The 15,864-nt window shown below is 32.5% G+C and overlaps 1 protein-coding gene across 1 annotated transcript; it reads left to right on the forward strand.

Moving 5' to 3' along the window:
- Positions 1–272: 272 nt before the first annotated feature.
- Positions 273–8,118, forward strand: LOC140446758 (flexible cuticle protein 12-like). Its single transcript, XM_072539349.1, has 2 exons — positions 273–448; positions 7,849–8,118. Exons 1-2 carry the CDS (start codon positions 327–329, stop codon positions 8,039–8,041), a joined length of 315 nt encoding a protein of 104 aa, XP_072395450.1. The 5' UTR covers positions 273–326; the 3' UTR covers positions 8,042–8,118.
- The last annotated feature ends 7,746 nt before the right edge of the window (positions 8,119–15,864 follow it).

Raw genomic sequence — 15,864 nt, forward strand, 5'->3', positions numbered from 1 at the left:
TGTTTTCTTTCCCCTAAAAAACAGAGTTTTTGGAATTTTCTGTCCTGTTTCTGTACATAGGTGTGCAGTTTATGCTTGCAGTATTTAAAACATCACAAAACTCTATTTAAAATAAATTTTCAACGATAACATTTTCGGCTACTGACCTGCACTTCATTAATTCAAATTCAACAATCATTTGAAGATCGATTGCCTTACATCTTAATTGTGCACCATCTTATCCCCACCAATAATTTGAATAATCACCCAAAAATTATTCATTTAAATAGAAAATTAGGATTTTATCTGATATTCGTTTCTTGTCATCAAATAAACGTAAACTAAAAATGAAGGTACAAATTGTTTTATTGGCTGGATTAATAGCTGTATGTGTTGCGGCACCACCAGAACGCGAATCCAGAATTTTAAAATACGACAGTGACGTTAGGGAAGATGGATATGATTTCGCGTAAGTAAATGACATACATACCGTTACAATTTTTATTAAATTACTAGATTTTCAATATTTATTTTACGAAATATCCTCATATTCATTAACTTGAGGCATAACATTGAAAAATATAATATTATAATTCTTTCGTCCCTAAACAACTGCAAAGAAATTTAATTTTCATCAATTTCTTTTCCTTGAATAGTCTTTCGTACCCAAATTGTGCCTACTGTCCTATTAAGAGTATTTGTTTTCAGGTCACTTTAACCTGAATAGTAAATTGATTTAAAATGATTGACCATAACTAAATTATTGTTTATACAAGAGTATTTTGTTGGAATTAGGTCTCTCAATCAGCATTTAATACCTAGACCCAATGGTTACGTTACATTTTGTTTTTCCATAACTGTAGTTCTTTCAATTGTTAATTTTATCAACAAATGTTTGTAGTTTTAGTAGGTATAGGACCGGTCCTAACACACTACCTTGCGATACTTCTGCAGGAATTTATATTAGTCCTCAGTGATCTTTCTGCTTAACCATAATAAAGTTTTTTTCTTACTTATACTGTTTGATCGCTTTTTTTTGACGCAATAAACTTTTTTTCATTTGGCGATTTGTTTTTCTTAGTCTATACTTTCCTGTTTTTGGCCCACTGGATTAAATCTTATGTTGTACGTTTGTTCTAAATTTGTCACTTATTATTGTGTATCTCCGCTTTTCTGTGAATTTTCTTAAAATTTACATTTGTTTACGTATATGTCTATGTTTTTGCAGTTTTTGTGATTATCAGTATTTATCGTTTTATTTTTGCTATTTTTTGTTCTTATTTGTTGTTATTTGTTTCTCCCTAGAAGTCCTGCTTTTCTCTTTGCCTTATTGATCAGTTGTCATAGAATAAAATCTTATTTGATCTACATTAAAGTTGTGTATATTATTCTTTCTTTTGTTAGTACTCGTTGTTCTATGGTTTCCCTAAATAAGAATTGATGTGATGTAATTCGATTTTTATCATTAACGAAATTTTCAGAAATAATTTTATATCTAGCATTAAAATTACAGTGAATCAGTTAATCTTCCCAAATATAGTAATATATTTGTTTATTTACGAGTAGTCCAGGATATGACGGTAAAAATAGTAGAAAGCCTCCGATTTTTTTTGTAGACATCACTTTGCTTAAAATTTTGACAGAAGTTAAAAAATAGTTCAAAGTTCAAAATCTACCCTAAAATAATATGTGATTTTCCTCTGGGGTGGTTACCACCCCAACCTGGGATAAGAAAAAGTTTATCAAAAACAACCCATCTAGCCGCTAGAATCGTAAATTTTAAGGCAAAAATGTTGAATAGAGTTTTCTTAAAAAAACTGTATGAATATAACACGAAGCTTATAACAGAAAGAGATTCGTTTTTTTTATTATTATCGTAAACTTAATATTAACAAAGTTATGGCTATTCGGTAGTAGACTTTTATTCATCGAATACAAAAATCTAAACATACTATGTTAAATAAGCGAAAAAACATTTTTCATAAAAACTTATATTTTTTTATATAAAAATACCTTTAAAATGACCACTCGTTACCCCTTTCACTACGGTAATAATATAGGAGTGTAGACCTGTGCCGAAATAGTTTTTTACGTTCATTCAAATATGATTTATGAATTATGTGAACAAAATCTGTTGAGAATCTGCTGCTGGTGGTCGTTTTACTTACTTTTCATGAGACGCGAATTCGCGTCCTCCGCACATTTTGGGACATTTTGCATAAACTGCGGAAAACCCGAATTCGCGTCACAATTAAAGTTAATAACAACTTAATTTATGCTTCACCGAATTTATTTTGTGGCTCAGAAAATATTTTGCCAAGGTTAAATACTAAAAAAAATATGCAAACTTATTTTTTATTAAAAAAAAATACAAAAAACACAGAAATTGCTATTAAATAATTTAAAAAAATTAGCAATAAGTAAAACTAATCTAATTTTCTTTATGATAACCAACAAAACATGCACCGATACATGATTTGGGGTGGTCTGGACAAGAAAGGCGGTAAAAAAAACGTGTCTCTTTATAGATTCTTTCTTGTGCAGATATGTACAATTTTTTACGCATGGTGTGACCTTTTTCATTAGTTATAGTAATTTTGCTAAGCATATGTTGGGCATTTTTTACATTACTCACATTTACTGATTGTGGTTCTGGTAACAATCTTTCTAAAACCGACCTTCGAAATTTAGCGAGATTTATTTTTTGAACGTGATACTTGTATAGCATTTATGAATTAATAATGATAATTTGAATAATGTATTTCTAACCTATACCGTAAAATTTTTCGCATTACTGGATAGTAGGCCATTTGTTAATCCTAATGATCTACGCTACCCATATACTTATTAGATTCGACAATAGGTTGTGTTTTTTTTGCTTTTTAGTACCCCTTCGGTTCGTCACTATCGTCATGTGATTTCAAATTCTGAAATTTGCAAAGCATCATCAGGTCAGTGGTACAAAGTAAATTCCTCTTCTACCAAGTAATGTAGTGCCTATAAGCCCCCTTTTTTAAAGTTTTATGTCTGTTTTGTCCTGTTAATTGTATTCTGTTTGTCATTAATTGTGTTTTAGTTTTAAAATTTTAACATTTGACATCACAATTCTCTGCCTAACAGAAATTAAATGCTTTTATCCAAAAGTTGATAATTACAAGTCAAAAGAAATTGCATACCCAAAAAATAGTACAAGTACTTTTATTCATTGTCACATAACTGTCCTCTTTCTGTATAAAAATTTTCAATAATTTAACCCACATTTCAAAAATATATCTCTTTAATAAATATAAATAACTTTAATAATTTTAGTAATATAAAACATCACTTTTTCTTTCAACAAACAATAACATATACCTTACTCCTATATCATCTGTTAACATCCCTCCCCTCAAGAAACTTCCTCCTTAATTGTCAGACAGTTACAACATTTACCGAAGATCACCCATTATCAGCAATACGGGATACTAATTAAGTAGGCGGACATACTAATTAATATAAAGGTGGTTCTTCATGATGAAAAGGTTGCAAAAATGTTGTAAATCCATAATACATTATATAAAGTATAGTCAGTTATTATAGGGTTAATATAAGGTTAGTTAGTTTAAATTGAATTACTTTACAACACAGCTAAAACATAGTAACCCTATATTAAACCCATATTAATTAATAATATATAATATATAAGAATATTATAGTTGTTTGCTTATTTTGATATTATTTATTACCAGTTTATTTGACTTAGTTGTTCATGGTTTGTTTTATGTTGTTTTTAGCTTATACTTTTTATTAACCAAAGAATAAAGTACTTGAGCCTGATGGTAAAACATAGATTGAAGTCTTGAAACCAGTCGCTCAAAAATTACCATCAATAAAAAAAACACTTAAGATTGTAAATATTGACTCATTTGCCATTTACTAGTGATTCTTTATATTAATTATATCTAGTTTTCCAGATGTATCAAGTATAGGGCCTAGTATTCATCTCAGTACCTTTCTTTCAATGATGTTCACGAAATTTACAGATTGTTGAGTCAATACCCAAGTCTTACATCCATATCTCACGATTGGTTTTGTTATGTACTTGTGTATTCGAATCGTACACTAAGTTCTTTAATGTACGATTTAAATATCCGGTTCATAGCAAAGTATCCCATATTGGCTAAGATGATTCTTTTGCTAAGCTGTGCATAGTCAATAATGTAATTTTTGATGTCGACTCCTAAATGAATAAAGCTATTTTTTTTCAAAGTTATCAACTGTCAGGTAGACTTGTATTGCTCTCTCCGATAGACTTTGTGCTAGGATTTTAGTCTTTTTTGTGCTTATTCACAGACGTATTTATTTAGCATGTGTTTTAAGTTCCATGTACTTATTCTCATCGGTTGCTTTGGTTTTGCTTATGATATTATATCATCTGTATATGCTGCCAGTGGGACTCATTTATTGATAAGTCTGTTGTCTCTACATTGTGATGTTTTTCTTACGACATATTGCAGTGCTAGATTAAACAGTCTTGGTGTAAGCGTACCACCGCCAATTTTATTATAAACAGTATAATATCTAATGCTTCAAAATCGCAAACTGGAATATTTTTGCCATGTATGTGTCACCCAGAGATGAGATATATATTTCTCTCTCTCTCTCTCTCACTAATGACCCTATAGCCAAATCGAGCCTTGGCCTCCTTCAAACTCTCCCATATAGTTATAGTTGGCAGAGTTCATGGTTGTACCTAGAGCTTAATGCTTCGTTCTCGTTAATAGGTCCAAATGTATTCCTTAGGACTTTTCCTTCGAAGACTTCCAACTTTCGTTTTTGACTTCTGTTATCTCCCATATCTTCCGTTCATAACATGCTATTGGTCTAATAATTGTTTTGTAGACCATGATTTTGGATATCCAGTGTGTGTTTTTGGAGCGGACCATATGGACGAGTAAAACTTCTGCTCTTCTACTCTTCTTTGAATTTCGGGTTTTTCTGTTCCATCTGTGTTAAATGCAACTCCCAAATATGTGAAAGTTTCCACAGTTTCAATATCGTCTTTAATTCATCTTTACGTCTGTTTCCCCTAGCTAGATAAAATATACTTCATTTAATAACACAAGGCAAGATATATGCAAGAAGGCCAAGTCGAAGACAAACGTTGGGGCTTAAAAATCTGAGAGAATAACTTAACAAATCTTCTGCCTTCCTTTTCGAGCTGCGGTCAATAAAATTATTATAGCCAATTGGATAACCAAAGCCCGTTAATCGAGCAGGGCACAAGTAGAACAATTTACCTCATACTATTATATGCTAATTATCTCCATAATTATTTCCATTTTGGATAATATTTGAATTTTTTTTGCTTAATTTAATATGTTAAATCATTTTCTCAGGTTTGAAGCCAACATATTATTTTTCTTCATAGTCTTCTTTTATCGTATACCTTTCCAAAAGAAATGAACCATGGATTTGCTTATTTCCTGTAATATGGCTCAGATATCCTAATTTGCTCTATTTGATTGTATGAATAATCTTGCGATTCTTTTCCATTATACGTACAATATTAACATTAGTCACTAAGTCACCCATAAAATATTAAGATGAGCCTATAACACCACATTTCGAAGGCTTCTTTTTAAGCAAGCTTTATAAAACTTCCAACCGCTTATTTCGCATGATAATAAAGATAATATCTAAATATAGCAACTTTTATTCTGAGTGGTTTATCATGACCCCTGAAGATAGATTTTATTTTGTGAATGGTGATCTTGCCCTTCCTATGCGTTATTTTGTTTTCATTCAGTGATCTTTTTGGATGTATATATTTATACTGGTACCAAGGTATGTATATTTGTTGAGCTTTTTCAATTAGCTGTTAATTAACCAATAGTTGTGTATATAGTATTTCGCAGGTAGAGACTATCAAAAATATCTTCCAGTTTGTTGTTTAAATACACTACAAACTATAATATACTACATTATTGATATCCTACATGCATAAAATTATTGTTTGTAAATGCTCTTAATTGTCCGCCAAAACTATTATTTTGTCAGCGTATTTAATATTTAGCTACACCCCTTTAAAGTTTCTTTCTGATATGTTTGGAGTATATTTTAAATCGCAACTTGGACAAACCATACTATTGTCTTTTTTCTTAAATTATTAAGAATGACTTTTTCAGTTAGTCATCTAGTCTAATGACAGCTTGGTTTTAGTAAATATTGTAGATGATTCTCTTTATCATTCAAGACCGCCTTTTCACCATTTAGGATTTTTAAAAGCTCATCATTTCTTACTTTATCAAATGCCGTTCTCTAGACGTCGTCAGCTGCAACGTATATATTTAGTTTATTGACTACACCAAAGCGTTTAATCGTTGTCAACACCAGAAGATCATCCGGATCGTTGCCTCCCACAAAGAGTAGGTACAGAAGAGAAGCACATTCGAATAATCACACATTTGTACTGGAACCAGCGTGATCAAGTCAGCGTCAAAGGCAAGTTGACTGTAAGGGTAAATGTCATGCAAGGAGTAAGGCAGGGTTGTGTTTTCACTCCGACTCTTTTCAATATATGCTCTAAAGAAATTTTTACTGAAGCCTTCACGAACCTAGTGATGGGAATACAAATTAAGAGAGAATATGTCAAAAATCTCTGCTGCTCCGATGAAAATGTTCTACACGCAGCCGTTTTGAATTATTTACATACCTTACTGGACCACGTGAAAACTACAAGCTTAAGATGCGGCCTAGACCTCGCCATTAGGAAAACTAAATTCATGGTTATCAGCAGTGAAAATATAGATTACTGGACGCTTATGACAGCGAATGAAGAGATCGGGAGAGTCGACAGATTCAGCTACCTTAGAACTACACTTAACTTTCAATGGGACCATGCTGAAGAAATTAAGTCCAGAATTGAAATAACAGGATCCACCATTGCCAAGATGAGATCCTTACTAAGATGCAGTGACCTAAATTTAGAAAACAAGATGCAGACAGTGGGGTGTTACGTTCTTTTGATATTATTATACAGAGTCGAAACCTGAACACTGACGTAAGCCACAAAAAAAGATCAAAGCCTTCCAGATGTGAATCTACAGAAGGATATTGAGGATATGTTATGTAGACCATGTTATTAATGGCGAACTCCTACAGTGTCAGAAGTGCTTAACGTAGTAAAATAAAGAAAGCTTGAGTACTTTGGTCACGTAATGCACAACTATATCGTATTCTTTATGTCGTTATACAGGGCGCACTGTTTGGCAAAAAGGGATTAGGGCGCCGTCGTATGTCGTGGCTGAAAAACCTCCGATAATAGTTTGGAATGACCCTCAACAAACTGTTGTTTTAAAGAGCGGTCAACAAAGCCATCATAGCATTCATAATCGCCCACATCCGGACTGGATAAGGCACTACAGAAGATTTCTAGTCTACAAAACCAAAACATATACATCGCAGATAAAATAATAGGTTGAAATAAGCCAGTTTTGGAGAATTTTATCAGTTCCAATGAGTTTGTTAAACATAGTTGTTTTATAACTAACTTATAATAATTTTCTGTTAAAAAGGTAACTGACCTATTGTCTTGGCAAACCCATGAGCAAAAATAAAGAAACTTTCTTTCTTATTGAGTACCATTGAATGACCATACCACTTTCAGTTATTGTTCGTTTAGTTCTTTAGTTTTCTTCCTATATACTTTAAAATATTTATGATTAGTGTTAAAATTAATAACTAAAAACATCCTTTATTGGTTTTTAAATAAATAAAATTAAATATGTTTCTTTTTATTTTTCTATTATCTTGGAAAATACTTGATTAGCCTTTTTTATCAAACCCACTCAATATATGGTAACATTTAAACCAACTGTATTGTTTTAGATTTGAAACTGACGACCCAATCAAACGTAATGAAGCCGGAAAAATTCAACAAGTTTCCCAAGAAGAAAGCAACCTTCAAGTAAACGGTGACTTTGCATTTAATTTCCCAGAAGGAGTTTCATTCCAAACTGTTTTCGTAGCCGATGAACAAGGTTACAGGCCAAAGGTTTCCTTCGGCCAAGCAAGAGTTTAAAGAGTAAAGAAGTTGTAAATAAAGAATTGTGTAAATTTTGTAAAAAAACGTAATATACTAATTAAATATTTTAATAAGAGTGTCATTTCCATAACATAACTTTAATATTGTTGTACGTATTTAACCCTCGAGCGGACGCGCCTATAATTATCGCGTGAGTGGACGCGTGGTGCAAATATGCTACCAGCAGCAAATTAAAGTTCTAGAATTGTTTAAATGGCTTATAAGTAAATAAAGTTTTAGAAAATTGTTTTATATATTTATTAAACGTATATTTTACATAGCAAACAAATAAACAAACACTGTAAACATAAAAAGTTAATCACGTTCATCAGTTTCCATTAAATTAGTTTTACATCGGTGACAGGTAATCGTAGTTTCACTGTGCTCTTGACATACGAAATTATCACCTTTGTCACACAATTGTGACGTAAATTGATTTTATTTTTCTGTCTTCCACATATGGCGCAACGTCCCCGCTTTTTTCTTGGTACATACATACATACATAGTAACTGTGAATATAATATTTCTTACAGTTGTCTTGAAACTTGTCTAAAAATACTCTAATTGCCGCCAGTTTATCCAATTTTTTACATTGTTCTCGTGTTTCTTTATCGTCAAACCTTATACCTCGCAGCAATAATTGAAACCGCCTATAGCTTATGCAGGCCCTCAAAATTGGCAAACCTGTTCCGTCATTTGTCCACAGTTTCTGGACATTAGTCCGACTTCCTGTTTTAGTACCAATTAGAAACAATAATCCAAACAAAGCCGTCATTTCAGATTTACTTGTAACTTTAACTGCTCTTTCTCTGCTATAATTAACCCCCTTTCTTTTTTTGCAATATACAGATTTGTAAAATGCACGATATCATTTATAATGCTATCATCAATTAATTTCAAAAAAGCCTCGATCTCGGTGGGAACGTTTTTTGCAGTCCCTTTGGGACCAGGATTCGTTTTTAAAAGATTTTTTGAACTGGTCTTGGAAGTTCCTACCCTCTTCTTCAGAACCGGAGTCACTAGCATAAACAGCCTCATTTTCCTCAATGTCTTCCAACTTTATCTCTGAACCTGAATTATGGTCTTCTTTGGTTACAAACTCTCCGTCTTCTTCGCTCCATTCTCCGTCATCTGAGTCATTAATTTCTTCTATATCATACATATCTTCTAAAATTTTTCGAAGCTCTTCCTCCGTAAGTCCTTTTGCCCTAAAATAGAGTAAAATGTAAGTTTTGGCAACGCTGTAATACAAAAAAACTGATAAACGACATTTTTTAGCAATCTAAAATTAGTAGTAGCAGAAAAAATATTATTATAAAGAAAAAATGTAAAAATTAATTCACTTACATGACTGGACGCGTGGTAGCAAAAATGATCCAATTAAATTTAAGTTACCGTAGACAAAGACGTTAACGAAATTAAATCACACAAATTCAACTAAGACTTCCTCGTCAATTTCTAGAAAGATACTAATAGGTATAAAAACAAATAACCCAATAGTCACGCGCTACCCACTCATAAAGTAATATTTCCTGTGCTTTGTTTATATTTCCACGGTCTCCACCTTATAAGAATTTTGTTCCATCGGTCTTCTTTTTGTCTTATATTGTGTCCCGCAAATCTCCATTTCAATTTTGCAACTTCTTGTCTAACATCCCTTACTTTTGTTTTCTCTCTTATCCACTCGTTTCTCTTTTTATATATTAGTCTTATGTGCAAAATTGGTCTTTCCATTGCTCTTTGAGTTTTTATGATTTTGTAAATGCTTTGCTTTTGTAAATGTCCACGTTTGGGAACCATAAGTGAGAACAGAACAAGAAACAAGAACCTTGGTCTTAAGATGCTGTGGATATCTTTCGTTTTTAAGAATGTAGCTTAGTTTGCCAAATGCCGCCCATGCCAGTCTAACTCGTCTTTTTATCTTTGCTGTTTGGTTTTCTTTGTTAACTTTTATAGTTTGACCAAGATATATATAATCCTGGACTTGTTCTATTTCATCTTGTCCGATCCTCATTGTAATATCTTCATATGTATTTGTTTTGATTTTGGTCTTGCTGTAATAATATATATAATCCTGAACTTGTTCTATTTCATCTTGTCCGATCCTCATTGTGATATCTTCATCTGTATTTGTTTTGATTTTGGTCTTGCTGTAATTCATATTAAGGCCTACCTTTCCAGCTTCTACGTCCAGTTCTTTCATAATTTCAAATAATTCTTCTTTTTTATCGGTTATCAATGCGATTTTATCAGCGTACCTTAGATGGTTCAAGCGTTGTCCACAAACTTTTATACCTTTTTCTTCCCATTCTAATCTTTTAAAAATATCTTCCAGAGCCTGATTGAAAAGTTTCGGTGATATTGTGTCACCCTGTCTCATGCCTCTATTTATTTGTATTGATTTTGTTCCTTCATATACTTTAATTGTTGTTTTGGCTTTCTCATAAATATTGGCTATTAGTTTCGTATATCTGTGGCCAATTCTGCTGTTAATCAAAGAACTTTTCACTGCCCAATGTTCGACTCTGTGGAAAGCCTTTTCGAAATTTATGAACGCTATATCTAGAGGAATGTGGTATTCATTTGCTGGTTCTATATGTATTTTCATACTTAGTAAATGGTCACTTGTACTGAATCCCTTTCTAAAACCAGCTTGTTCTTTCGACTGGTATCCGTCGAATTTTGTCGTCAATCTATTGGTTAAAATTTTTTTTAGGAGTTTATATATTACATTGAGGAGTGTTATAGGACGGTAGTTTTTTATATCTGCTTTATCCCCTTTCTTGTGTAGGATAATGGTTACGGATTCCTTCCAGTTGTTTGGGATTCTTTTTTCTTTTAATATCTTCTTAAAAAGGGAATGTAGAGTATTAATTACCACTTTTCTACCATATTTCAGCATGTCTGCAGTTATTCCATTTTTTCCAGGCGATTTGTTGTTTTTCATTACTTTCAATGCCTTCTTTATTTCTGATTTGCTTATTTCTTACAGTTGACATTTTTTATTTTAGGCTTAAGTTGGTTTTTAATTTCTCCTGGTGGTTCCTTTTTTGTTTTATATAATTTTGAGTAGAAATGGTGGTTAATATTTATGATGTCATCTTTAATGTTTGTTTCTACTCCGTTTACATCTTTTATTTTGTTTATTTCACACTTACCTAATTTCGGTCTTAAGCATTTCATATTTTTGTTGTTCTGTATTACTTCTTCTATTTTTATTTCTTGTTCTTTTCTCTTATTTTCTTTTATCATTCTGCTTATTGTTTTATTGATTTCTACATCCACAAGGAATCTACGTTCCTGTAGTTGGCTGTATACCATATATTAAAAAATTTATTAAAATTCTTTGTAAAAGGTATATATTTAAAAACCCAAACGGGATATGTTAGACAAAACGTTTTCGGAATCCATATTCCATCATCAGTGTCTAGGAGTGTCTAGGAGTACATGAAAGTAGCCACTAAATATATGGGTAAAAACCCGTTAAAAAATAATTAGTTACATTTGGTTTACAGTATTTCTTATAAAATATTAAGATGTTAAAGGTTTCTACATATTCTATAGATTTTCTTTTGCTTTCTTTGTTCAGCTTCCTTCTTTTATCCATAAGCTTCTTTGTTTCTGTTGATATATAGTTGTTCTTTTTAAGAGCTTTTTTGCTATTTCTTTTCCTGATGTAATCATCGTTGCTGTAAGTATGTTGTCTATTTCGTCTATATCTTTATCATCACTGTCTACTTTTTGGGTAAGTTGTGCTTTTAATAGGTCTTTGTATATCTCTTTATATTGCCTTAGTTTGTTTCTATCTACTAGATCCCAGTTTCTAATTATTTTTTTTTTTCATTTCATAGTTGTCAACACTAATTTTTGCTTTGACCATCCTATGATCGCTACCTGTTGTTAATCTGTTAAGAACTGTTACATTTTTAATGATGTATCGTTCCGTGGACAGTATGTAGTCGATCTCATTTTTTGTGGATCCATTAGGGCTTATCCATGTCCACTTTCATTGGGGCTTCTTTTTGTAAAAGGAGTTCATTGCGTATGGATGCTTTTTTTCTAGGTAGTTTATCAAAGTAGCACCTCTTTCATTTCTCTGACTATACCCGAAATCTATTATTTTAGTTTCTTCTTTGTTTAGTTTACTACCCAGTTTGGCATTGAAATCTTCAATTACTAGTGTAAGACGATTTTTATGTTCTTCCATAGCCTTTGATATATCTTCATAAAATAGTTCGATCTCTTCGTCATCATAAGCTGTCGTGGAGGCATATACCTGGATAATTTTAATTATCCAGGTTAATTACTTAAAATATTGTTCTTATTTTAAGTATGAAATAGGCTACACGATCTGATATTCCTTTGATAATTTGGACATGCTTACTTATAGCTTATTTATTATAAATCCTACTCCAAATTTACTATTCTTTCCATTTCCTTTATAATACAGTAGATTAGCGAATTTTAGCTGTATTTGGTTTTCTTCTTTTCGTCGAGTTTCTGATAGGCCTATGATATCCCATTTTATGTTTGTTAATTCTTCTCCCAGTTCATGTACTTTTTCATCCGTAGACATTGATCTAATATTGTATGTCCCTATTGACAGATTGACGGATTTTTTTTATTTATGTTGTGTTTGTCTTACTGGGTTTTTGTTTTTATCTATCAAAAGCGAATTATTGCCTCCCCCAGATACCGCGAGGCAGACCTTTGAGGTGTGTGACTCAGAAATTTTCTTACCCACTTGGGGACCATTTCCTTTTGTTTTAATATTCACCATGATAAAAGTGGGGGGGGAATGGCAGATAAAACACCACGCTTGCCAGGCAGGTTGGTGAGTTAGTTATTAGCCGCCCATTCAGAGCTAACTCTTAAAAACTCTTAAAAAAGATGAATATAGAGTACGAATTCAGGGGGAACTGTCTGATTCTTTTAAAACAAATAACGGGCTGCACCAGGGAAACCCACTCTCCTGTATACTGTTCAATCTGGCTCTGGAAAAAGTAACACGTATGCCACAAATAACAACCATTGGTTTAATATATAATAAATCAGTGCAGATACTTGTCTATGCTAATGATATCAATATTGTTGTTTATAACAGAATGATGATAAAATGACAAGAGGACAAGAAGAAGTACTGGTTTGGTACACAAAAGTGTACCAAACCAGTTTGTTCAAATCATAGTTTTGCCACAAAAATTGTATGTAATCTGTTTAAGGATAATATTACGATCTAATATTTTTTTATTATTATTTTTTATTACATAAATAAAGATCATAAAAATATGTGACACACAAGTTCGAACAGGGACTTAAGTTCACATCAGTTTATGGTTCACATTATAAACAGTATATATTTAGATTTAGTTTAACTTAAAAAAACTTATTAATATTTTACTAATAGGAAATATATATTTTTAGGTACGAACTAAGCGATGGTGTTGAGAGAAGTGAGACACTAAAAATCAACAGAGAGGACAAAACAGTTGTATTTTCGGGAGAGTACTATTACAGAAATGCCTCTGCCAATGAATTTGTTTACGTTCAATATGATATAAATAATACAAAATTTAAATCATCGTTTGTTTTTGGACAAATTGGAATCAATTTGGGAAAACGAATACCTTCGGCTGCAATTGCTTCGTTAACTGGCGGAAACTTTGGTTAAGCTTAAAAATGTTAAAAGTATTAATTATGCGAGGAAATAAAGCACTAAAAAACACTAACTGTTCAATGTTCACTGTTCAACATTTTGCATTCGATTCGAAAAAGTATCAGGAAACTTTGTGAACAAAATAAATTTATAGTGGTAAAATGAAAATTGCACTTAAAAAAATATATAAAAGTACAGTAAAAGTTCCAAAGTACATAAAAAATAAAAAAAATTGCAACTCTCGTCTCGTAGAGTATGTTAATTGCATTCTAAATCAGTAGACAGTTATTACTCGGGGTCAGTTCTCGAGATCACTGAACACAAATATGGTAAGGACGATCGTCTTCGAGATACCTGGTGCTCAGGACGGACCTCATCTTCTAAATTTTTGTTATTTTTAGTCTAAATCAGTCCAAAGTCTTTATTCGGGGGTTTTAGAGATCGCTGAATACGAAGATTATGACGGCGGTGGTTCTCGAGCTATCTGGTAGAGGGTAAACCTTGCCTCTTGAAGTTTTATGTTATTTTTAGTCGAAATTGGTCAAAAGTCATTGCACGAGGGGTTTCGAGGTCGCTGAATACAAATAATATAACTTCAAATTTCGAATAAAATATCCACACTGTGCTCCAAGTAGATCGAGGATGATTGCTGTTATAATATTTGTATTTATAGATCCCAAAAACCCTCCGAGGAATGATTTTTGACTAATTTCGAATTAAAATAATATAAAACTTTAAAAAACAAAGTACATCCTGGGTACCAGCTAGCTCGAGGATCATATCCGTCATAATAATCGTATTCAGCAACCTCGAATATCCCTAAGTACTGACTTTCGACTTATTTTGAATGTGTTCTTCTTCTTCTTCTACTTCTTGGAGATCTTTCGATCTGTTTAATTCTGAAGCTGCCTCCGGTTAATTTCCTGGGAGGTAGATTGCCAACTATCCCTCCATCTTTTAGGTAGTCTTCCGGGAGGTCTTGAACCGGGCGGGCTATTTTCTAGGGCAATTTTTGGGAGTCTATTTTCATCCATTCGTCTTACATGATGGTACCACATCTTCTAACGCTGCCTTCCCTATCTTACAATATCTTGAATATTGCACTGCTCTCTGACGTTTGTTTTTCTCACCCTGTCTGTTTTTTTTTGTCCACTATTGTTATAAGGGTTTTCATTTCGTCAACCCTTAGCATCAGCTTTGTTTTGTTGGTATCTTCGCGTACTTCTATGCCATATTATGTCATGATCGGTCGTATGCAAGTCTTGTATATTCTAATTTTACTATCTGTGCGCATATAAGGATTTGATCAGACTATCTCGCGCAGACATCCCTACAATGCGGATGCTTTGTTGATCTGACTTCTTAGGTCCTTTACTGGGTCATGTGTGCTTGATATATCTATGCTCAAATATCTGAATTGCATCACCCGATCTATGGGGTTGTTCTCAACCACTAACTTACATCTGAGCGGTTCTTTTGCTATTGTCATACATTTAGTTTTGTTGGTAAAAATGGTCATATTTAGTTGGTGGCTTATTTGAAAGAACTGAAAGAGCTGTCTCTGAAGATCATTTTATGATTCGGCAATAATTGCTGCATTATCTGGGTAACTCACCATACCAATTCTTTTGTTGCCCATTCTGTATCCGAGACTGAGAGATGTTACTTTGTTTATAATTTTGCCCATGAGTAGGTTAAACAAGAAGTGGCTTAAACTGCTGCCTTGTCTAATTCCTCTCGGTGTTGGAATATTTTAAGTGAATTGGTCTCCTGCTCTAACTTTAGTTAAATTGTTGTTATTTAGGTTATGGAAAATCTTTGTTATGTTGGTCGGTGTTTTATTTTCTATTAATATATTGACAATGTCTCCCAGGCGAACCCTATCAAACACCTTCGTCAGATCAATGAAGCAAATATACGCTGTCATGTCGAACTCTATAGCTTTTTCTTTTATTATAAATACTGCATCTGTTATAGACCGCCCTCTTGTAAAATCTTGTTAAAAATACTCGTGAAAAGTTTCATTGTTGTATTTAAGAGGGTTATTCCTCTGTAGTTTTGTGGGCAAGTTTTTTGTCATTTTTTACATATGGGGATTGTGATGCTTTTATGCCATTCCTGTGATGTTTCTGTGTCGTTTAGGATTTCGTTAAATAGTTGTGA

Source organism: Diabrotica undecimpunctata, chromosome 7 (genome assembly GCF_040954645.1).
Source record: "Diabrotica undecimpunctata isolate CICGRU chromosome 7, icDiaUnde3, whole genome shotgun sequence".
Lineage (NCBI taxonomy): Eukaryota > Metazoa > Arthropoda > Insecta > Coleoptera > Chrysomelidae > Diabrotica > Diabrotica undecimpunctata.